At 32.4% G+C, this 23370-nt stretch overlaps 4 protein-coding genes across 4 annotated transcripts; 3 read left to right on the top strand and 1 right to left on the bottom strand.

Annotated features, from left to right (window-relative positions):
• Positions 1–1035: 1035 nt before the first annotated feature.
• Positions 1036–1878, top strand: LOC105772242 (profilin-2). Its single transcript, XM_012593554.2, has 3 exons — positions 1036–1265; positions 1362–1499; positions 1565–1878. Exons 1-3 carry the CDS (start codon positions 1137–1139, stop codon positions 1697–1699), a joined length of 402 nt encoding a protein of 133 aa, XP_012449008.1. The 5' UTR covers positions 1036–1136; the 3' UTR covers positions 1700–1878.
• Positions 1879–7216: 5338 nt separating this feature from the next.
• LOC105773175 (profilin-2) lies at positions 7217–9076 on the top strand. The gene is made up of 3 exons (XM_012594873.2): positions 7217–7456; positions 8054–8191; positions 8698–9076. Exons 1-3 carry the CDS (start codon positions 7334–7336, stop codon positions 8830–8832), a joined length of 396 nt encoding a protein of 131 aa, XP_012450327.1. The 5' UTR covers positions 7217–7333; the 3' UTR covers positions 8833–9076.
• Positions 9077–9780: 704 nt separating this feature from the next.
• Positions 9781–12503, bottom strand: LOC105773173 (glucan endo-1,3-beta-glucosidase 13). Its single transcript, XM_012594872.2, has 4 exons — positions 12253–12503; positions 10491–11765; positions 10229–10262; positions 9781–10121 (listed from the first exon to the last, which is right to left on the bottom strand). The coding sequence occupies exons 1-4, from the start codon at positions 12305–12307 to the stop codon at positions 9965–9967; spliced, it is 1521 nt and encodes a 506-aa protein (XP_012450326.1). The 5' UTR covers positions 12308–12503; the 3' UTR covers positions 9781–9964.
• A 2856-nt stretch (positions 12504–15359) lies between these two features.
• On the top strand, positions 15360–16359 carry LOC105774723 (protein OXIDATIVE STRESS 3). The gene is made up of 2 exons (XM_012597279.2): positions 15360–15734; positions 15837–16359. The coding sequence occupies exons 1-2, from the start codon at positions 15478–15480 to the stop codon at positions 16111–16113; spliced, it is 534 nt and encodes a 177-aa protein (XP_012452733.1). The 5' UTR covers positions 15360–15477; the 3' UTR covers positions 16114–16359.
• Positions 16360–23370: the final 7011 nt, after the last annotated feature.

Here is a 23370-nt window from a genome sequence, read left to right as displayed (position 1 = left end):
TTAAAGGTAAAAAAAAAAAAGTTGCATGTAGTAGAATTTGAATCCACGCTAATTGCATTAGTAATACAGTAAATTTATCACTCAAACAAAACTTTATTTTGATAATTTTATACATTTTATTTTAATATGCACGCTTTATTACCTCTATGTTCTAAATACATAGTTTCATCATACATACTGCGTGTGATAGGATTTCTATTATTAATAATATTTTTAATTGAATTGGTGTCTCAAGTTAACTCGATAGTAACTCAAGATTGATGACAACACCATGACACACAATTGTAATAATTTAATAAGTTTAATATGATATATTTATGTATTTAAATTTCATTCGACTCACAGTTTAATCTATTTTTTACATTTTAATATCATACGCATTCCATTTATTATTAATTAATTTTAAATAATATATTTTAATATTGACTGTATATTATTTTCAAATAAACCTCTATACGCATAAATCTAATTTTATTTCTCTCTGATTTCTCTTTATCAATTTTTCTCACTTCCGTGTCCATTATTTATAAGATATTCACCCCCACTTTATTAATAATTGCACTTTCATAACCTTCTTTGGAGGGTTATAAATTCTAGAATTTTTTTTATAACTATCACAAGTTTGATGATGGTTAACCATTTATCGCATTCATTGAACTGAAGACAATGAAGCTTAATGAAGATGACAACCAACAATGGAAGTCTTAAAACCCATGTAGTTTCTTTGCCAAAGAGAAAATTGTGGAACAAACTTTTTCGTAGTACCGAACAAGATAAGTGAAGGAATAAAATTTTAAACAATATAAATTTATTTAGAAAGCAAAGGATGTGGGCAATAAGACACGTGAAAAGAGAGAGAAAGAAAGGATGGGAGTGGGGAGGGTCAGGGGCTTTGGGTGCTAAAATAAAGGCGGACGTGAATGGCAGTAAAGAAATGGAGCATAACGGACGGCTCACATTTTCATCCAACTTCTTCAAATCCTTCTTCCTTTCCTTATTTATCGTCCCAATTCCTTCATCCTCAACTCCCCATCCCAAATACCATTTTAAGCAACACATCCAATAACAAAACAAAATCCCCCCCCCCCCCCCAACATCTCTTACTATACACAAATTAAACCAGCCACAAAGCCAACATGTCGTGGCAAACTTACGTAGATGAGCACTTGATGTGTGATATCGATGGCACAGGCCACCACCTTACTGCCGCTGCTATCATTGGCCATGATGGCAGTGTCTGGGCTCAGAGCTCTAAGTTCCCTCAGGTCACCCTATCCATCACATTCATCTTAACCCCCTTTCTTTTTTCTTATATGATCTGATTTACTTCCTTTGTCTTTTGTTCATTATATTGCTTACAGTTAAAGGGTAATGAGATCACTGACATCATGAAAGATTTCGACCAACCAGGCCACCTTGCACCTACTGGCTTACACATTGAGGGTGTAAAGTATATGGTGATCCAGGGTGAACCTGGAGCTGTTATTCGTGGAAAAAAGGTAATGGTTTAATCAGGTGCATATATTAGGAGTTCATAACATATTAATATGTGGGGTGTGGGCAGGGACCAGGAGGGATAACAATCAAGAAAACAGCACAGGCGCTTATTTTTGGGATCTATGAAGAACCAGTGACTCCAGGGCAGTGCAACCTGGTTGTGGAGAGGTTGGGAGATTATCTTGCAGAACAAGGCCTGTAGTGGACCTCTGCCTACACTTTCACAAATCAACCTGGTTGATTTACTCCATAAATGTTTTGTTTTGTTTTGTTTTTTTTCCCCAGTTTTGGGCACTAATTTTAATGCCATTCATTTTTCTTTCGAAGATTCGAATATTATGTAATTTTTCTTTGTGAAATGGGAGAATCATATTTCAAGTTTGTTGACTGTCACTTAGGTCTGTTTGATTGCCAGTAAAATATTTTCCGTAAAATGATTTCTGGAAAATGTTTTACTTTTCTGTAAAATGATTTACTGAAAAATATTTTCTAGTGTTTGATTGAATCTGTGTAAAATATTTTCTGCTGCTTGGCAGATTTTTTGAAAATATTTTTCGGAAAAATTGTTTTTACATATATTAATATATATTAATAAATTTTTATATTTTAAATTATTTTTACATATATTGTAATGATTTATTTATAATAATACTCAATTATTAAGCTACAATATTAATCGTTATAAATTGAAAAAACTAATATCAAATAAATTATTTGAAATTGTGTTAAAAAACAAGTATTGAATAATTAAAAAAGCAGTAACTGGAAAATCGATAAATGTAAGCGCTTTTCTACGGAAATGAAGGAAGGAATGAAGGAGGCAATAGATAGGAGAGCACGGAAAATGTCTTACTGAAATTGAAAGGGTAAGACATTTTCCCTAAAATGTAACCCATTCTCCCTTGTTTTGGAGTTCATTTTCCAAATGGAAAATGTTTTCCACCAATCAAACGCTGGAAAAGTTGGAAATAATTTTCCGGAAAATCAATTCTGTCAATCAAACAGACCTTTACTTTTCCTCACTCGTCTTATGATCTTATTATGAATTTATATGAGAAGCAGTAACCCTGTATTTATTTATTTTTCTCATTAGTTTAAATGCAATAAATGTAGGTATTAATTTATATTATTAATACAAGATTTTGAAAATAATTTAGAGTTAATTTAGGTATTTAATTACAAGATAACAAATTTGCACATTCATTACTTTTTCATGTAGAATAATTTATATATATATATATATTAATTTGTACGCTTCAATAATTCTTCCTGTGTGCTTCTTAGTGTCGTGACTCAAATTAATTATGAAATAGTTATCCAAGTATGTTTTTATTTTAGTTATTAAATTATGATGATTCTTTTAATTGTTTTCATTAATATTTTAGTTGGTTTCTATTTTGGTAGTTTTCTATTAAATGATTAACATACGGGATTGACATAACCATTTTCTAATTAGTATAATATCACATTTAATTAAAATCCTTATTAATACTTATACATTCTATTAATTTGATCTTAATTCTAAATAATTCAATAAATTTAACCCTTAACATTTACAAATCCTATAAATTTAATTTTAAACACATGTAATTAACTATAAAAATAATTAAATGATTATTAAATATTATGAAAAAGTATAAAATATAATATTATTTATATTATTTTGTATCAACACATATTTATATCTAATACACACCCGAATCCAAATAACATGATCCTAAACAATATTATTAGATGAATGACTTGTGCCTTTAGAGAACAAAAAAGGAATAAGCAAAAACAGTATTGTTGGGGGTTGACCTGATTAAGCAACAAACAAGTAAAAATAGCGGAAGAAATTGAGAAATTGAATACACAAATTTAACGTGGAAAAACCCCTCTAAAGAGGATAAAAAATCACGGGCAAAAATAATTTTACTATAATGGCAAAAGAACGAAGAGTACAAAAAATGGAGATAAAACTAAATCTCAAAACCCGAAAACAAAGAACCCTCAAAACATAGACACAAAATTTTCCAAAAGTGTTATGAGTTCTAATCTCTAATGAGTTTATTTTCTAAGGTTGTAAAAGAGCTTATTTATAGACTAAATTCGTAGGTAAAATAAATTATACTAATAAATGCTAAATATACTATACTAATAGATACTAAATCTTCTAGAAATAAAATATATTTTGTTTAACTTAACTTGCAAGCAATCTATTATTTGACTGAAATATGAGGCATACTCAACAAATCTCCACCTTAACTTATATTACCACAACGCCATCTTTGTCAAAGCCCGCCACGAGCCTATCTTGAACTATGCAGGGAATTAACTTAGTCGAATCTGTACTTAGAAGCTAGAAGACTTCTAGCCTTCGACTTGTGCACTGCCAAATCAAAACTAACCCGGGTTTAATTTTCACGAACACAATGCCCTAACTTTTCAAAACCTGCATCCAAAAGAGAACCTCTCTTCAATGAAACGGTCATACATTTTTCCCTCCTATGACCAAGTTGCCTCCGCTCTTAACGAGTTGACTCCAACTCCGTAACGGACGAGGGACATTCGATTTCACCAGTCACTATAGAACCTTCCAGAATATAAAGGTTACCGGTACTTTTACCTTTTAACAAAATGACAGCCCCACGAGATACTTTAATGTAGTTCAACTTGATGTTGATTCTGTAACTTTTGAAGTCTAAAATACTCAAAGAGATGAGATTCTTTTGTAAATCAGGTACATATCTAACATCTGAGAGTGTCCTAATCGTCCCATCGTGCATCCTAATTTTAATAGTATCAATACCAATTGCCTTACTGGATGAATCTTTTCCCATGTGCACAACTCCACCTTTAACCGAACTGTATATAGAGAACCATTATCTATTGGGACACATGTGGAAAGAACATCCTGAATCTAAGATCTACTCGGACATAAGCTTAGAGCTTTTGCTCGTTGGCACTAACAAGAAATCATCACTACTTTCGTCGGCCAAATTAGTACCAACTACATCTTTTCCGTTACTCTCAGTAGCCCTTTTATTTCGCAATTTATAACAATCTGCTTTGACGTGGCCTAACTTCTTACAATAGCGACACCTTTTGTCTCGCTTCTTTGATGCTACCAAAACGGAAGCTTGTATATCTGTCTTGCTATCCAAACCAAAATCATTGTCGAGTTTGTCTTTACTCAACAAATGACCCTTTACATCCTTGAACGAGAGTTTGTCTCTGCCATAAATCAAGGTCTCCCTTAAAGACTTGTATGAAGGGGGTAAAGAACACAATAATAGCATAATCTGATCTTCATCATCAATTTGAACCTCAACGTTATTTAAATCATTTAAAAGGGTAATGAATTGACTGATGTAATCTCTAAGAAGCTCACCTCCGTTCATGCGAAACGTAAATAGACATTATTTCAACACTAAACGATTAGCTAGAGACTTAGTCGCATAAAGTGTTTCTAACATTTTCCACAAGGCGAATGAGGCTTTCTCCATCAATACCTCTTGCAATACCCTATTAGCGAGGCACAACTGGATTGTAGACAGGGTCTTTTCATTAAGCTCTTCTCATTCTGACTAATCTAGATTCTCGGGCTTTTTCCCGGTAACAGCCTTTGTCAAGTTGATCTGAACTAGAATTGCCATCATCCGAACTTGCCACAAATTAAAATTTGTGACACTATCGAATTTCTCAATGTCCAATCTTGTTGTTGCCATCTCTGAACGGGCTGATTTGTGGAAATTGAAATAGCTCTGGTACCACTTGTTGGGGATCGACCCAATTAAGCAACAAACAAGTAAAAATAGCGAAAGAAATTGAGAAATTGAATACACAAATTTAACGTGGAAAAACTCCTCTAAAGAGGATAAAAAATCCACGGGCAAAGATAATTTTACTATAATGGCAAAAGAACGAAGAGTACAAAAGATGGAGATAAAACTAAACCTCGAAACCCGAAAACAAAGAACCCTCAAAACATAGACACAAAATTCTCCAAAAGTGTAATGAGTTCTAATCTCTAATGGGTGTATTTTCTAAGGTTGTAAAAGAGCCTATTTATAGGCTAAATTCGTAGGTAAAATAAATTATGCTAATAAATGCTAAATATATAATACTAATAGATACTAAATCTTCTAGAAATAAAATATATTTTGTTTAATTTAACTTGCAAGCAATCTCTTATTTGACTGAAATTTGAGGCATACTCAACAAACATTTGGTGGCCAAAAAACAAAAATAATCACACAATGAGTGATAACAAATTCTACTAAGAAGGTGCAGTTATTTTAAAATTTAACTTGCAAAAATTTGTACTTCAATTAAATTAGTTGCTTTTAAGAGATAAGTGTCATTAAAGTGGTTATGAAACTTGTTAAGGAACATGATTTAGAGGAGATTAAGACTTTGGTAATTCTTGATTCTTGATGCTTAGAAAGTTAAAATCACCATATGGACAACAAAGAAGTTTGCAGAAGGTTCAATCATTCTCAGTCTCATGCCCATAAATTTTGTATTCTATAAAATGGTTTCAAAAATTGTATAAATAATATTATATTTTGTGCTTTTTCATAATATATAATAATCATTTAATTATATGTGCTTAAGGATCAATTTGATAGAATATGTAACTATTGAGGACTAAATGTGTTATTATATTAATTAAAAAGACCACTTCATTTAATCATTTAATTGAGAGTGACTAAGACAAAAACGATCTAAAACATTAGTGACGAAATTTAAAAAAAATTTAATTTAGCCATCAAAACAAAAACACATTAATGATTAAATAACTAAATGTATAGAAAAATCAAGCACTTTAAAATATTTGTGGGATATGGTTTCCAACATTCTAGGCTTAAATCATATTCAATCCGTTTTTAATTATTTGATATATCATTTTGTTTTTATTTTTATATAATATATCACATATATAATACAACAATGTAAATATTGAAAAGCATTTAAATTATATATTTATAATATTTATAAAAGAGAAACATATTAAACTATTAAATATTAAATTAAAATTTATAAAAAATGTAGGTGATATAAACCCTAATTACACATTGTAATTACATACTTACATAATTTATATTTTAAAAATATTAAGTAATATAAAAAATATCAATACGATAAAATAATTATAAATGAGTAACAAATATTAAAATAAAATCATCATATGTAATACATTAGTCCAAATAAAAAAGTAGTCGATAATACGAATACTAAAAAAAATAATAACAAAAATAAATAACATATACAATTTTATCTAATTGTTGTAGCATTCCATATTTGTTGGGCTATTTCCTCTAGCATTTAACATATACTCATTATCATCAGCGTTGGTCCTTGATCGGGTTCATCATCTGAATATGAATTTGTATCATTAATATTACAATATATGGTTCATCCCGATTTTATCTATGAATGAAATTATGAAGCATGCAATATGCTAGTACGAGCTAATCTTATTTTTTATGCTATATTGAGATGATGTTGTTAATATTAGAATTTTTTTTTCATAACAATAAATATTGTCTTAACCGCAATACTTATGTCCAGGAATTAATAAATAAATATAAAAGATTCCCTCCCCATATAAAGGAAATTGGACAGAAAAGGAAAAGGGGACCAAAATGTGGGTTTTAATTTAGGAAAAAAGGATGGTTTGTGGCCCAAACTAAAAAGGAATATAGCAGATCCCGTAGTTTTAACGCTATATCTTCCTGTCTCTCCCTCTTCTCCACTCACTTGTGTCCTTCAGTCAAACATTTTTCTCACTTATTTATTCTTTCATTTATTTATTTGTAAAAACTCACACAAGTTTAGGAAGAAGAAGAAGATGTCGTGGCAAGCGTATGTTGATGATCACCTGTTGTGTGATATCGAAGGCAACCATCTCTCTGCCGCTGCTATCATCGGCCAAGACGGCAGTGTTTGGGCTCAGAGCTCCAATTTCCCTCAGGTTTTCTTCTCTTTTTACACCCTTCCTCCTTTTCATTAACCTTTGCTTCTTTTCTTTAGGTTTGGTTTCTCAGAAAAAAAATGAGGTCCATCTTTTGAGTAAAGAGGGGTCTGATTGCTATGATTGAATTCTCCTTACTTGATTTATTTTCCTGATCTGATTTGCTCCCAAACCACTTTTTTTCTTCTATTTTCTGAAACTAATTTTATGCTCTTTTCTTTCTCTTCTTCACAGTTCTTGTGTTTTTTTATTTGCTAGTTTATTTTGCATGAGGTGCTGACAGATTTGATTTTTCATGCATGGAAAATGTGTATAATTCTTGGGTTTTCTTCTGTTTGTACAGATTTCTTAGTTTTGTAAGCATTAAGCGTTGTTTTAAGCAAGTGAAATCAAGTTTTGCTAACAGATCTTTGCAGCGGACCATAATTTTAGTAAATGATGATATATGTAATTATAGAGCGAAATGTTTTGAGTACTACAAATCCTGTTTATTCGATTCTATAGCTATTTTCTCTCGCTTTAGACAGTAAAATAGAATGGTTTTCTTTTTCTTTTTCCTGATGTGCTTATTGTTTCTGGTTTTTATGCTTATTTCAGTTTAAGCAAGAAGAAATCAATGGCATCATGAATGACTTTGCTGAACCCGGATCACTTGCCCCAACCGGATTGTACCTTGGTGGCACTAAATACATGGTGATCCAAGGTGAACCAGGAGCTGTTATTCGAGGGAAGAAGGTGACCTGTCGGTTCTGAGCTTCACTGCGTATATGACACGAACAACTCTCATGAACACATGCATTCATTTACATTATGATCAACCCAAATAGATTTGTCATTCACACATTCAGGTCCAAGTATAGTTCGAGTTCAACCTTTTGATATGATAAAATGAAAATAAAATCCATTAAACACTGAACTTCATTGCTGGTTTTTCACCCTAAACTTTGTTTTTAAACACTTTGCAGAGTGATTTTAATGGTGATTAGCCGCTCAAAATAGGTACATTGATGCTGTGCTCACATATCTATGCACTATGCATCTGGCTTTTGCTGTTACCTATTTCTATGCTGCCCTTGTTTGTGCCTCCAGTCATTCGAGATTCCTTAGGGAGTGTATTTGTCCAGAGACAACTTGACAAAAGGAGGGGCATCGAGGCTGTTACTGCATAACTTTCTAGTTGCTGTCTGGAATATTTGATTGTGTCATGGTTGTATTCTGAGCATTTTTCATTTAAATTTCAGGGACCTGGAGGTGTTACTGTTAAAAAGACCAATCAGGCCTTGATCATCGGCATCTATGATGAGCCAATGACTCCCGGGCAGTGCAACATGGTTGTGGAAAGGCTGGGTGATTATCTCATTGATCAGGGTCTTTGATCTCATTGGTGTGCCTTATTTGTTGCAATTCTTGTTGGCTTCTATACGAAAGTGCATCCACCACCTCCTGTAGTAATGGTTGGGGGTGCAATTAAATAATAGGATGTTAAGTTATGGGAACCTTTTTAATGATACAGAATGGTTGGTGTTTGTAATAGTGATGCTTATGATCTCTTTGCTTTGTTTCTGTACCAGTTTGGTTGATGGTAATATCGAAGATTGTCGACTGAAATACTTTGTTTTACATTTACAATGGCCTTTCTTTTTTTTCTTTTTTTTTTTCTAGTGGAATTGGTAAATCATTTGCCCAAATTTGTTCAACTAATCTTATGTTTGCCTGCTAACGCCATTAAGACCTGGTAAGAAAATGACTCCTTGGTAGGCTAGGCTACAATCTCATATAGGACTCAAAATAAATATTGAAAATTGATTCCAAGCTGGTTTTTGGGTGATTGAAGTTATTTGAATGACTCCAATTAAGTTTTATTTTTATGTAAAAATAAATATTTTATATTTCAAATAATAAAAAACAATTTCAAATATTTTTATATTTCTTATTTATTTGAAAATTTAATTGCTTTTAAAATATTTATAGAAAAGGTTGAAACTATCCAAAACTCAAAGATAATTTATTTTGTCAAAAAGTAAAAACCTAAAATTAACATAAAAATAATAAAACCGAATCAAATTATGTTTGAAAAATTAGAACCTAAAAACCTAATCAAACCAAATCAAACTTGGGTCTAATTAATTTTCTATGGAATATTTTTTGTTTGAAAATGCTATACCAACAAATTTAATAAAGTTAACAATTGAACATGAATTTTAAAATCTAAAAATAGGGACTAAATTCCTAAAAATAAAAATAGGATTAAATTACAAATATACTAAAAGTACAAGGACTTGAAGCATATTTTAACCTAATCAGGAAAAAAAAAAACTTGAAAATTTTGGACCAAAAACAGGGACATTCATTGACTGGAAATAGCACCACATTTGATACAACAACAAACAGCGGTATTGGACATCATATACACTTCTCATCAATACCATACCAAAAAACTAGAAGGCAGCAGCAAGTTCTTCCCCACCGCAAATTTATTGAATACTTTCATGCCAGACCCCTCAACTGTCATGAAATCGATGCATCCAACACCTTTTCGGGGTTTAAAACAAATGAGACTAGCATCATTAGAAAGAAACTAGCAATCCATGCACACACTTCAGTCCGTCTGGATGACGAAGTACTAGCTATGGAGGTCATATTACTTGTTGCGGTTTTGTTTATGCTGCACGAGAGATAATCACAAGAACAACTTTAGTGAATTCATTGATGGGTGAGTTCAACAGATGGGAACAGATCCAAGGAAGGATGACAAAGAAAATCAGTGCTTACCCTTTTGTAGTAACATAAATGCAATTATCATAGCCTGCACAAATAGTTAAAACAAATTAGTTTCTTTCATAAGATAAAATATTCCTAAAGGGATACTAGTAGTTTTTAGACTTCAAAAACCATGCAAACCAGGCACATTGGATAGAAAAATGTTCACCTAAGCTAAAAGTTCACACCTATGAGCAGCGTTGGTATAATAGGTATTAATATGCATGTATAATGCAATCTTTGAATCAAATTTAGCTTAAAGTAATGGACTTACTAGGATCCTTGTCGACTTTGACTCCATTTCCTCCAAAACTGCAAGCAACATCAGTAGCCCCATTTTGCTGGTAGTAACTGTTGAATGCGAACGAGGCATGAGAAAGTGTATTATCAGGCTCGAAACATGGCTGGCTAGGCTGAATGGGAGAGCAATCCACATTCCCAGGACCACAAGCCCAATCCAGGGCATTTTGCAAATCTGCTTCAGAAGCTTTGCTAGAAGCAATACACCAGGTTGTCACATTTGAATTGGTGCCGTTCCCACTGTTTGTCACATCAACAATACCATTTCCGGTGAAGTCCAGGTTATAGACACTAGTCTGGTCAGGATAAAATAAGCCCCAGTTTCTCTCGGATTCCGGTCCAGGCTTCCTGTTCTCATTAAACAATGAGAAAATATACACGTCAAGCTCTTCACCAGGCTTGGCAGGAGTGCCAGAGTCATTGATAACATGATGAATTAGATTGGCATTATAAGTCTGAGCATTGTCAGGAGTAGCAGCCTTCTCTTTGGGTGAACCTTTGGAAGGCCAGCCAGTTTCAGTGACCATAACCTGGGTTGTTCTGAAATTTAAGGCCATCAGGGCAAAATAAAGGGCATCTATCTGCGCATCAAACATGTTGGTGTAAAGTAGACCAGTGTTAGGATCTATGACTTCTGAGGATGACTCGAACAAAGCATAATCCAAAGAGACATTGCTCGGAGAATCTCTATAAGCATAATAAGGATATAAATCGATCATAAAAGGCGAATGGTTCTCAGCTAGGAATTCCAACATAGGTTTCAGGAAAAATGCATGGCTGCTGTTAAAAGCCCCAGCAGAAGGTGGGAATGACCGGGACAGAACCCCAAGGGAATGAGTACTTGAAACTTTAATCCTCTTGTGCAGGCCAACCTTCTTCAATGCAGTGAGCACATTTTGCATAGCAGGCACAACCAAGGCAGTGGCATTATCAGGACTCTCCGTGACTTCAAGACCTACTGTGATGTATGCGATTTTTGTGGCCGGGTAATACGGAAGGATGCTGTTCTTTAGCCAGGAATCAACATTTGATTGGAACTGGGAGAATGCTAACAAGTCCGAATTCGGAACTCCCACCATAAGTTCAACACCGGTGTTTGCAAATGCCTTCAACACTTGGATATTTGAATCATAAATCCTTAGGTATTTGATTTTGTGAAGTTGAACCAATTTCACCACTTTATCAGGTGTTGGAAGATCATCAGCATTCCTTCCATAGCAAACTCCAACTATGCTTCCCCTACAGAAATCTGCCAGCACAACACAATCAACATTTATTGCCAAGACAAAAACATAACATTGCATTTCTTTTTCAACAGGCAAATTCAATTACAGTTTTAAAACCATTGCGAGTAGTTAAAGAACTAATTATCAGACAGGAGATTCAACATTCCACATGGAATGCGGCTAATCTAGGATTGATATGAACTAAACCGACTAGAACATTGATTGTAATATAGCTGCCCCATTCTCCTACACATTGAAGCCCTACCTACTTGATAGCATGATCTTAAATGCAAGTGGTGTACAAAGATAACATTGCTTGATACATTTAAGGCAGTACAAGATGACCCAAAATAGCAAATAACTAAACCAAGGACACCCATCAGAGAAAAGAATGAAGCATATAAAAAAGCTGAGAGTTTTAGTCAAAATAAATGTGGGTATTCCATCAAAATCAGAGATTAAAGCCTTAAAGTGAATACTTTTATTGCAGAAGAAGTAAGGAGGACATACCTAAAAGAAGCAGCAGCAAAGAAACAGCAAAGACAAGGTTGAATCTTGAAGCCATTGTTCACAAAAAACAGTACAACTTGTGTTGAACCTTGCAACGTTCTTCAGTAACGTCTTTATTTCTTTGTTAAAGGGAAAAAAGAACACAAAAACAGAAGGTTGGTTCTGAGAGGGGGGGAGTGAGATAGTGAGAGCACTTAAGCTTTGGTGGATGGCGCATGTTTAGTGTCAGAGTGACACAGTGTTTCGGACCGGACTTTACTATATTTTTTATGAATTCCAGTTAAGAGGAAGCATCTCGATTCCGCTACCCTGAGAATGTTTGTTTGTTGTCTTGGAGTTCTAATTTTCCATGTTGGGCCATTACCCTCAAACAGGACTGAACCAATATTGAAACAAAACAAGCCCACTTTCCTTTGATCCCAAGTAACGTAGCCCAGTACACTTTAAAATACAAAAGGTTAAATTTTTGTATTAGTCCTTTTACTTTACAAAAGTTGTAAAATTAGTCCCTATACTTTAATTTGATCGATTTTAGTCCTGATCCAAACTGTACCTGTTAATTCTGTTTGTTCAAATTCAATTACTAGTCATGTATTATACGTACAATTGTAGATTTAGTCCATATGTTTCAATTCAATCATTCTAAGTTGTGAATTTTGAAAGTTCAATTTCGACACAAATGATAGTCGTTAATCTATTAACTGAATTTTTAGTGAGGAATATGTGGAAATAACAAGCTGACATGACATTAAACATATAATAATATGTTTGATGCATTAGATATTAGAAAAACAAAACTTAATGAATTTAACAGTTATCATTTGGTGAGGACTAAAATTTTAAAATTTGAAAAATACAAAAACTAAAAGTAACCAAATTAGAATATAATGACTAAATTCACAACTTTTGCAAAATATAGGGATTAATAGCAGAATTTAACCAATCCAAAAATAGCCAATATCCTTCCCATTTAAAACCTTTTCCATTGTTCAGGCTTCTATTATTGTGCTTTCTTTTTTTTTTTTTTGGTTTTGGTTTTGGAAAGTGGTGTATTATTAAATTGTCTTCGCTTTTAGCCCATAACTTTAATTTTTTTTAGGGTAAACACCCAATTATCAGTAATTTATTTTATCATTCAATTATAAAAAATTATAAAATAATTATTAAACTATTCAAAAAAATTTCTTTTGATCATGAGGGCTGAGGAAAAGTGACATGTTTGTTTTAAAATTGGCATAAAAATAACTTTAACCCTAAAATATTTATACATTGTGTTAATTTAGTCTTAAATTTAAAAATTTAACAACCAACGTTTTCACATTGTGTAGTTTGATCCTTTTTGTAATTTTGCTTTTCTTTGTGACTATTTTGCTTGAAAAGCTTTAAAAAAAATAAATGTATCAGCTAAATTTGATCATATATATATACCAAAAATAGAAACACCCAAAAATCCAAAATCATAATTTTCACAGTTTCCCATTCTTTTCTCTTGATACTCCTATTCTTCATTGTTGGATAGGAAACTAATGGCTGAGATGACTTAACTTCATTGGTTTGATCTTCACCAATTTTATAAGATTCATACTTGAGGATTAAATTAAGTAACTTTGAATGTGGAGGACTAAGTTTGTTAGTATGTCAATTTTAAAAGTTGCCATGTTATCTTTCCATTAACATTTAATGGTTGGAGTCGAATAATTGGGTGGCCAACAAAAACACTTACTAATAGTTGAGTGACTACCAATATAGTTTACCCATGTTTTAATATATAAAATTTCACTTATATTAAATAATAATTATTTATTAAATACTAAAACATTTCATTTATTATATATTAAGTAACTTAAATTTAAATAATAAAATATAAAATTAAAAAGTTTAAAATTTTAAAATCATGTGCCAACAACCTCTCAACTTGGTGGCAAGAGCATTGTGACATAAGCAACGCGATAGAATTTTAAGTTTAATCTTGAATCATCCTATTCTCTTCACTAAATTATAAAAAAAATAATTAAAATCACTTAGAAATAAATTCATTCCAACAAATTATTTCTATCAATTGTGTACCATGAGTTTTATTGATTTTAGGTAATATTTTATAAGAAAAAATAAAAATAAAAATATAATTGATTTTGATAAAAGATTAAATTTGGGTGATTTTTCAATTGAATTGAGATGCGATTGACTTATGATATTAATTGAATCGGAGATTTTATAATACCTAGTTGTTGGTTGGAGAAAGTATGAAATGATAACACATATGGTTATGATGGTGCTTTTATTTTATTTTTCGTACATTTACATTCTTATTTGTGTAAAATTCGAATTTAGTCCATTAGTAAGAAGGTTGATTAGGAGTTTTTGAAAAAGGGTTGTCCTGAGCTAAATGGGATTAAAATGGATAAGAATGTGAGGGGTGATGCGGTGGCACATTAGCCTTTGTTCCCAAGTCAACCTTCTTATCCTAAGGAAATGGCTACCATGTTTTGTTAAATGAATCCACCCTATGTGTTTGCTTTTGGACCACATCCCATTTTCCTGCTCCGTACTTAGAAGACAGTTGTCAAATCTTGATCACTTTTTATGTAACAGAGAATATTCACTAACAGAAAGAATAGTACAATCTTTCATGCTAATAACTTTGATATCTCGTCATTGAAAATTTTAGTTAAATTGTGAAGAATTTGTTAAGAAAACTAAAATATTGAACTTTCCAGATGCACCTACACTGATTCCTTAACTATCGGAAGCCTTTTCTACCAATGTGACTGCCTCTTTGGGAGTTGTGGGACATGGAAATATGTACAATATGTCATAGCTTTTTCAAGCAAAGTTGCTAAAGATGGTAACCTCATTTTCAGCCTAAAAGAAAAAGAAAAGAAAAAAGGTGACTGACTAGGATATGGATGCCTTCAATTTAGATCTTATCCAAATGTCCTAGTACAATGGGAAAGCTATATTAAATTTAGACCATTAGGTGATGATAATGACAAATCTTGGAATAAAGGAATACAAGGAACAAAAAAGAAATTATTATCTAAAATAATAAACAAACTGGTCAAGCTTATTCTATATGTTTAAATACCACCACATATTATTATCAACTAACAATAGCTTTATATATATATATGCATTTGTATGCTCCCTCCTAGAAGACCAAATTGCACATAGGGTTTTCAGAAATCAGATCTTGCTCTTGTTCTTGTTCTTGTTATTGTTCCAGCTATGAATCTGAAGAAAGTGGATTGCAATGAAGCATGGTGCGGCAACTTGATGATCATGGGGAGAGGGAATCATAATGATGAAACGTGTGATTTAATATCCAGTGAATCCTCCCTTGGAGAAAACTCAGATAACTCCATTTATTCAATATCTTCTTCATCAGACATGGTTGAGGATGCATCTTCTGCATCATCATCATCATCATCATCTAATGGACCTCTTTATGAATTATCCGACCTCATGGCTCAATTACCTATCAGGTAAACAATTTCAACAAAACTACAAGTGTTTAGGAAATTAAGTAGTAGGTTGTGATGAATGGTTTGATCAATTTATATATATATATATAAATGTAATTGCAGGAGAGGGCTTTCTAAATATTATGAAGGGAAGTCTCAATCATTCACATCTTTAGCAAGCGTGAGGAGCATAGAAGACCTTCCAGAGAAAGTGTTAGGTCCTTTAAATATTAGACCCAAGATGAAATCATGTAAGAGCTATGGATGGGGACTTGGTGGTCATAAAAACAAGTCATATAGCCCTAAGGCTACCATATCAAAGAAGGGTTGTTCCAGTCGAGGTTGTTTCATGTCTTCTCTAGGTAAGAGAAGTAGTAGTAGTGTAGTGAATAGGGATTGAGTTGATTGTGCAATGCAGCAAAGAGAGATGGGGTTTGAATGTATAGCTGTATTTGTTTTTTTTTGGGTTATAATTCTAGTTGTAGAGTTGCAGAGGATTTAAATGAATTTATAACCCTTGATCCTCAAGGGGTTTTGAAGGTTTAAATCCATATGCGTGTGTATTTGTTCATGGCATCCAAGTACAAATACGATGGTTTATACCAAAAAATTTGGCTCTCCCAATGAATTTTTCTTGATTCTGAAATAGGATATGTAATTGCAAAAACATTGTCTTGTGAGCTACATTGTTCTGCCCTCTTGTCAGAGCAGGTAATAATCCAGTGTGAACAACCAAATTTTATTTTAACAAGAAACTGTAAAGTTCAATCATGGATCATAAGCCTTGCTTTTCACCCACTTCTTTTTTGTTTCTAGCATTTCACCTTTGGGTTCCTTCTTCCTTCTCCTTCCTTTTCCCCCTCTCCTCTTGTCATCGCCGGCGCCGCTCTTCCTTTCTCAGGTTCTCCAGTCCCACCCATGCTTCTTCTCTCCCCTCCCCCTTTTTTCTCTTTCTTTCGTTCTGGGTGCTCCCTGTCCCTCCCCGCCGGTTGTCTTACATTTCCCGGCTTGAGGGGTTTTTGTGTTCGGAATAATAGACTCCGTGTTTTGGGGCCCTGATGAATAGTTTTCTCTCAGTGGCTCGATTTCTCGATTCCGTGGTGACTCGATTCTTGAGTTTGAGTTGGATAGTTTGTTCTGCATCTGATTTTGACTGATTAAACCTTTTTTTTCTTAGGATAAAGAGCAACTTTTAACGGTAAATTGTAGGTGAATAAAGTTGATCTTTTCCTCCCTTAATTTTAAAAAATTACAAAATTTTAATCCATTTATTCAAAAAAATTTATCTTAGTGGTTAAATTTTTCAGAAAAAATTCGCCTAATGAATTTCAAGCAATAATTTAATAGTTTAATGTCAGAGATATAACTTATATGATTTTGATTCGCAGATGCATGATGTTTAAAGTTATTTTATGAAAAAGAACTAAACTGTAAAAAAAAGAAATAAAACATTTGATTGGTACATGATATAAATGAAAATGTCACATAATAGCGATTTTAATAATCTCAGTAATTTAAATAAAATTTTTAAATAATTTAATAATTATTTAATAATTTTTGAAACTAAATAATCAAAATATAAAATCACTAATAATTAAATCACATTGATTATAATTTACTTTTTAAAAAATTCGGGATCGAATTTAACACACCAACTTGTGTGAACGATTTGTTGATTAATACCTAATAATGATACTTTGTATTCATAAGGTTGATGTTTCTACATTCAGTTTTTGAATGGGTCAAGTGTACTTTGTATTCATAAAACAACTCGATATCAATTTAATTAAAAATTATTAAAATAACATTATATTTTAAAGAAGTTATATTATTATGAGAGTATTTTTGTCTTCTTTTATTTTAAGAACACGAATAATTGCACAAAAAACCCTAAACTATAAATTGGTCCTCAAACTTTAAATATTCTAATTACAACATTAAACTGTCGATGTCATATAAGATTCTTACATTACTAAAATCATTAATTTAAATGCTAAATGAGATACCGAATCTCATATGACACAATTTAAAATTAAAAGTTTAAAGAAAAATAAATATTGTAAAAATGGATGTTGTAAAAATATTGATTTTGAAGCTTCAAACTTTTGCAAAACTATCGTTCACTCTCTTTTTTTCGATTTTACTTAATTTTTAATTTTTAATTTTAAAAGTTATGTGACAACATTTTATTTTTCTTTAAATTTTTCATTGTAAATTATACCACATAATATTTTATGTGTCATTTAATGGTTAAATCAAATGTTTCAATAATGGAAGGACTTGTAGTTTGGAGACATAATCATAACATTTTGAAGATTAGGGACCAAGTTAAAATGTGGGTTATAGTTTGAGGATGTTTGGTGCAATTTGCTCTAAAAAACTAATATAAAATTATAAATGTTCGATTTGAACTCATGCCACCAATATCTATAAAAACTTTTTTTACCACTTCAACCAAAACTTTATATAAATTTTTTTATACATTTCAATTTTATTATACAAATTGTTTTACCCACATTTTTTTATATATATGATCTATAATCTATACTATTATTTAAACCCTTCACTGAGTTGATATCACGAGTCAACCAGGCACCGACTTGGTTAAGAAAATTACGAAAATGTTCTTGTGTAATTAAAATAAGTCATATTATTTGAAGGTACTTTAATCTTTTTATTTTTCAAAAGAAAATTACATATGATTGGATTTGAACCCATACTATTTAGATCAATAAAATATAAATTTATCACTAAACCAAAGGTTTATTTTAATATAATATTCTTAATCTGATTTATTTATATGTTTAACATTCAATTTACTTGCAATTTAAATTTTTTTTTTTAAAAGTAGAACTTCATTAAGATAATGAAAAAGATGCACGCAACGTTGAATAGGAAAGGCATACTAAACCTAAGTCATCTAGCTTACCCCATACACTCAAGCCTAAAACCCTTCCGCATTAAAAACTAGTGCACTATTAGAATTCAGGATAGAAAAAAAAAAGACATGTTGGGATGGTAACAAAAACAAATGGATTCACATGATCCAAGAATGCTTGTGCAAATGTATGGGAGACCCTATTAATAGTTCCTTGAACATAGCAAAAAGACTTTGAAAATGTGTCTGCAAATGACAACAGTCATTGAGAAGAACCCTGAACTCAAATAGATTTGGTGAAGTCGTATGAAGCACAGTAAAGACCTCAATACAATCACCCTCAAGGATTACATAAGAGTAGCCTTCCGACTTGACCCAAGAAAGTGCTTCCCTCATAGAAAAAACTTCAACTAGCTGAGGGCAAAGAAGAACTGGATAGGACCTTGAAAAGGTCTTAACAAACTACACCGGTGTTGGATTTGATGCCCTAAGTGTAGTATATTCATTTTGCATACTAGTATTTTTTGAACAAATTGGTTAATAAAATAATTCATTATTTACATTAATATTCTTTGTATAATGTCCTTAACAATTTTTACACGCAAAGCAAAATGCAAGCAAATATTGGCTCACTAGTTATCTAACGTTTAACTAATATTAAGCAGTATTACGTGGTCGAGTCGTTAGAAAGACAACTTATATTAATAGATAATCTAAACACGTCTTTAGTCTAATCGGAAATGAGCAAGCCGATTGAAAGACTAATATGTTGTTTATCAAGTCTAATTGGAGAGATGCTTTGTCTTGAGTATAGAAGCGGATGACTCCCAGAAGATAGAAATGTAGATATAACCAGTTAGACTGACAATACATTAGACATTATTCACTTGTGAAATTTATAGTATCACATACTTAAATATTGAGTGGATTATGGGCTATGTATGTGTGACTCGTATACTTTGATGTAAGTAAAAACCTGAGTTCAAATAGATAAGGAACAAAAAACTGGTGTTTCATAGAATAAGAATACCAGATTTACCAATAACTTAGATTACAGTTGTCCCCAGAACGAGAATTGATATTACTCAAATTTCGCAGATATCAAACAACTCAAATTTCCAACCCTTCTTAACACAGATGAAACCAGACTAAGGGACATTTAGATATCTCTTATAACTAAGAATATGCTTATATTCTAAACTGATAGATGACCATGACGGATATTTGAACATACAGATTCATACTTCCCTTAAGACTCATTCCATTACATCATAGAGCTGTTCAAACCAAAATAACTTCAGACCTATCATAACCTTATCATAGACTTATCTATAAAAGAATTTTCAGAACTTACCATAAGGGCGGATAACCACATTCTACCACATAAATATCATCGAATACGCCAATAAGATGATACAGAACTTGCCACAAAGGCCATACAGAAATACACCATAAAGGCTTAGCAGATCACGCCACATAGGCAAACATACAGAACCACGTGTTTACTGTCTTGATTGACTTTCACAGAAAGTTCCATAGGTTTCTCCCTCATGGACTTATACATATTTTCATGTTATGATTTGTCAGTTCGATTTACACATTACTAAATGCATCACTATGAACATTCATAGAATCATATATTGCCATGGGTCTCAGTCACATGGACTTACACATTCTCATGTTGTTATCTGTCAGTCCAACATTCATCTTACTAGAGGCTACACCAAGAGTGTTTTCATATTAAACATTGCCATGGGTTTCAACCATATGGTCTTACACTTATTTTTGTATCGTGATTTGCTAGTCTGGTTAGCAATATACCTGCCCTACTAGAGACATCACAAGGGAAGTTTTACCTATAATTTACTTACCTAGATTTGTTCATACACTTGGTTGATTTGTACTTTTTCTTATCAGACTTTACTTGCATAATCACCACTTACTATCTATTCAAGCAATACTTTATACATAACATTATTACACACATATAACATCTTTACTATGTTTCACACACTTACTCGCTATATGAGGTTTTATCGTTATATATATGTCTTTACCTAAACAATTAACATGCATGAGTCAGAATAGAGACTCGCCTAGACTGTAGCTTGAAGCTCTAAACTCAGACATCCATCTCGATCCAGTAGTAACAACTGCTTAAAGAATATAAATTCACCGTTAAAACCCATTTACATACAAATTGCTAACATCACAATCACAACTAACCCCCATGTAAGGCATTGTATTCATAACCTACGATTTAGATACCTCCTAATAGACTTATTCAAAACTTAACATGCAGAGCTGTAATACTTACCTGGAGATGGAATGACCACTAATTAAACCAAGAACATTAGCTTCTAACTTAATGAGGAAGAGGTACAATTAGATTTAAGAAAAAAAATCAGAAAGTAACATTGAAGAAAGAAGAACCTTTCTCACAAACCTTCTCACACATATATATAACCCAATCCCGCTTAACGGAACTTAACAAGTGTCATTTAATTAAAAATTTGTCATTCTAAATGGCCTACAGATTTCGAGAGAAACATAAATAAAAATCCTATACAAATAATATTTGACTAGTCAATCCAATTGGTCCCTTACCAGGTCACTTTACAACTCAACTAGTACAATATTCAGAAAAATTAGGCGTACTAAACATTTGGCGATAACTTTCACTTGGCTTATACTTCGCTTGATATATCATTCTCTTATATAATATTATAACATAAAACCTTTATTTACTCAACGACAAGTACTATACGCAATGTTTCAACTCGCCAGAAGACTTAACATAACGGATTACATTAGGCCAAACAGATAACTTCACAACTACATACCTCATTCTTAGATCCGTCAGACTTGGAGTGTGACATGGTGTTTGAGATGGTGTCACAAGTAAACTTGAAACCATTAAACCAACTCAACCAAGGAAATTACTAAAGTAACTTTACATATTTTAAATAAGTTATATTACTACAAGAGTATAGTCGAAACCATTTTTCTGAAAACAAAAATAGTGTCGACTTAAAAAATGAAAATTGGAGTCACCACCGATCTTTTATTGAGGTGTGATCGGATCACCTTAAAAATGATTTTGGTCTACGAGTTTAAAAAAAAGGGGTTCGAAAGTCAGTTACGTACGAGGAAGGATTAGCACCCTCGTAACGCCCAAAATTGGTACCGAATTGATTATTTAATGTCTTAAAGTAGAATCTCAAAAATTTGAAAAGATTAAAAATGATCCCCTTTTATTAACAATATTTGTGTTGTAAGCCCATTTTGACCCAGGGCCCATTACAATTAAAACCCAAACCCGGGCCCAAAATAGCCCAACTAGGCCCAAAACCCATTAAACAAACTAGGGTTTTTGCTTTTCTGAAACCCTAGCTAGCCCAGCGCCGCCTCCATCAGCGCAAGTGGCGCACCCCACTTGCCACCGACCCACTACCATCGTCACATCACCTACCGCCATGCCGACATGCCACCATCAAGTACCTGCAAAGCAACCAAAGCAGTGACAGAAAAAGTAGAAAGAAATAAAAAAGAAAAATACTTTTTTGTATTTGGGGGGGAATCGGTTTAAAAACTGATCTTTACATCTGTAAAAGGGGACAGACATTAGAAAAGAAAGAAAAAGAGATCTAAAAGGTTGTTTTTTTTCGATTTCTTTTTGAGAACTATCTCACTTTGTTATTTATCTTTTTCATTTTCTTTTAAATCTATTTAAAAAACGCCTAATAACAACAAGTAAAAGAGAAGGATTTACCTGAATTTGTTTGTGCCGTCAGAGACCTCTCATCGGCGTCGGATCCGGGCTCAGAGGAAGATTCGAGGTGCCCTCTTATTGCGGCCTCTTGGCTTAAAAAGGCTCCGCCTTTATGCATGCCGAAAGCCAAGGTTTAAAAAACCCATCTCGAGCGACTCCGGCCACTAGCCACGGAGGCGGCGCGTTAGAGGCCTGGAAACCCGACGGTCGAAAAAGGGGAGGGGTTTTTCAGAGAAAAAAACTCATTTTTTTTGAAATACGAAGAAATGAATTTAAAAAAAAGATTTATATAGGCCAACTAAACGGCGTCGTTTAGGGCTGGCCATGATAGCCCTAAAACGATGTCGTTTTGCCCATAACCCGCATGCACGACCCGACCCATCGGAGGATCCACATGTTTTCGTTTGTGGGGATATTTATGCAAGTGGTTCTTCCGCTTTTGCAGTAAAATGCAATCGGGTCTTCCTATTTTTTATATTTTGACCCCGAAAATTTTGAACTTGTTTCAATTTGATCTTGCGCGAAATGCTGCGCACAAGGGGTCTGGAACATTTGCTCGTTCGCCCCCTAATGTTTCCAGTGCATTACGAATCGGTCCTTTATCCCATATTTTTATTATTTCGAATGCTTACCTTGAAATTTTATTTAGTTTCCAATTCAATACATATATCCCCTATGTTTCATAATCCATATATATATTTTTATATTTTAAAATTTTAAAATATATAAATAAATGCATACATTTTTATAATATATGTATATACAAACTTTTTTTATTGTCATAAATACATATATATACATATACTTTTATATTTTTTTATATTTCATAATTCTTATATACATCTATATACATATATACATATTTTAATTTACATACACATATATGTATATATACATACTTACATAAATTTTATATTGCATAATTTTAAAATATATATACATACATATAATCTCCATATTTTTGTAATTTTATGTACACACACACACATATATATATATATATATAT

Source organism: Gossypium raimondii, chromosome 6, assembly GCF_025698545.1.
Source record: "Gossypium raimondii isolate GPD5lz chromosome 6, ASM2569854v1, whole genome shotgun sequence".
NCBI classification, from domain to species: Eukaryota; Viridiplantae; Streptophyta; class Magnoliopsida; order Malvales; family Malvaceae; genus Gossypium; species Gossypium raimondii.
The sequence above is the reverse complement of the archived record's forward strand: the minus strand, read 5'-3'. Positions and strand labels throughout refer to the sequence as shown.

Coding starts and splice junctions, on each gene's coding strand:
- LOC105773175 (XM_012594873.2), top strand. CDS start 7,334: ATGTCGTGGCAAGCGTATGTTGATGATCACCTGTTGTGTGATATCGAA. Junction 7,457..8,053: donor AGAGCTCCAATTTCCCTCAG/GTTTTCTTCTCT, acceptor TGCTTATTTCAG/TTTAAGCAAGAAGAAATCAA. Junction 8,192..8,697: donor CTGTTATTCGAGGGAAGAAG/GTGACCTGTCGG, acceptor TTTAAATTTCAG/GGACCTGGAGGTGTTACTGT.
- LOC105774723 (XM_012597279.2), top strand. CDS start 15,478: ATGAATCTGAAGAAAGTGGATTGCAATGAAGCATGGTGCGGCAACTTG. Junction 15,735..15,836: donor ATGGCTCAATTACCTATCAG/GTAAACAATTTC, acceptor ATGTAATTGCAG/GAGAGGGCTTTCTAAATATT.
- LOC105773173 (XM_012594872.2), bottom strand. CDS start 12,307: ATGGCTTCAAGATTCAACCTTGTCTTTGCTGTTTCTTTGCTGCTGCTT. Junction 10,263..10,490: donor CAAAGTCGACAAGGATCCTA/GTAAGTCCATTA, acceptor CTATTTGTGCAG/GCTATGATAATTGCATTTAT. Junction 10,122..10,228: donor ATTTATGTTACTACAAAAGG/GTAAGCACTGAT, acceptor TCTCTCGTGCAG/CATAAACAAAACCGCAACAA.
- LOC105772242 (XM_012593554.2), top strand. CDS start 1,137: ATGTCGTGGCAAACTTACGTAGATGAGCACTTGATGTGTGATATCGAT. Junction 1,266..1,361: donor AGAGCTCTAAGTTCCCTCAG/GTCACCCTATCC, acceptor TATTGCTTACAG/TTAAAGGGTAATGAGATCAC. Junction 1,500..1,564: donor CTGTTATTCGTGGAAAAAAG/GTAATGGTTTAA, acceptor GGGTGTGGGCAG/GGACCAGGAGGGATAACAAT.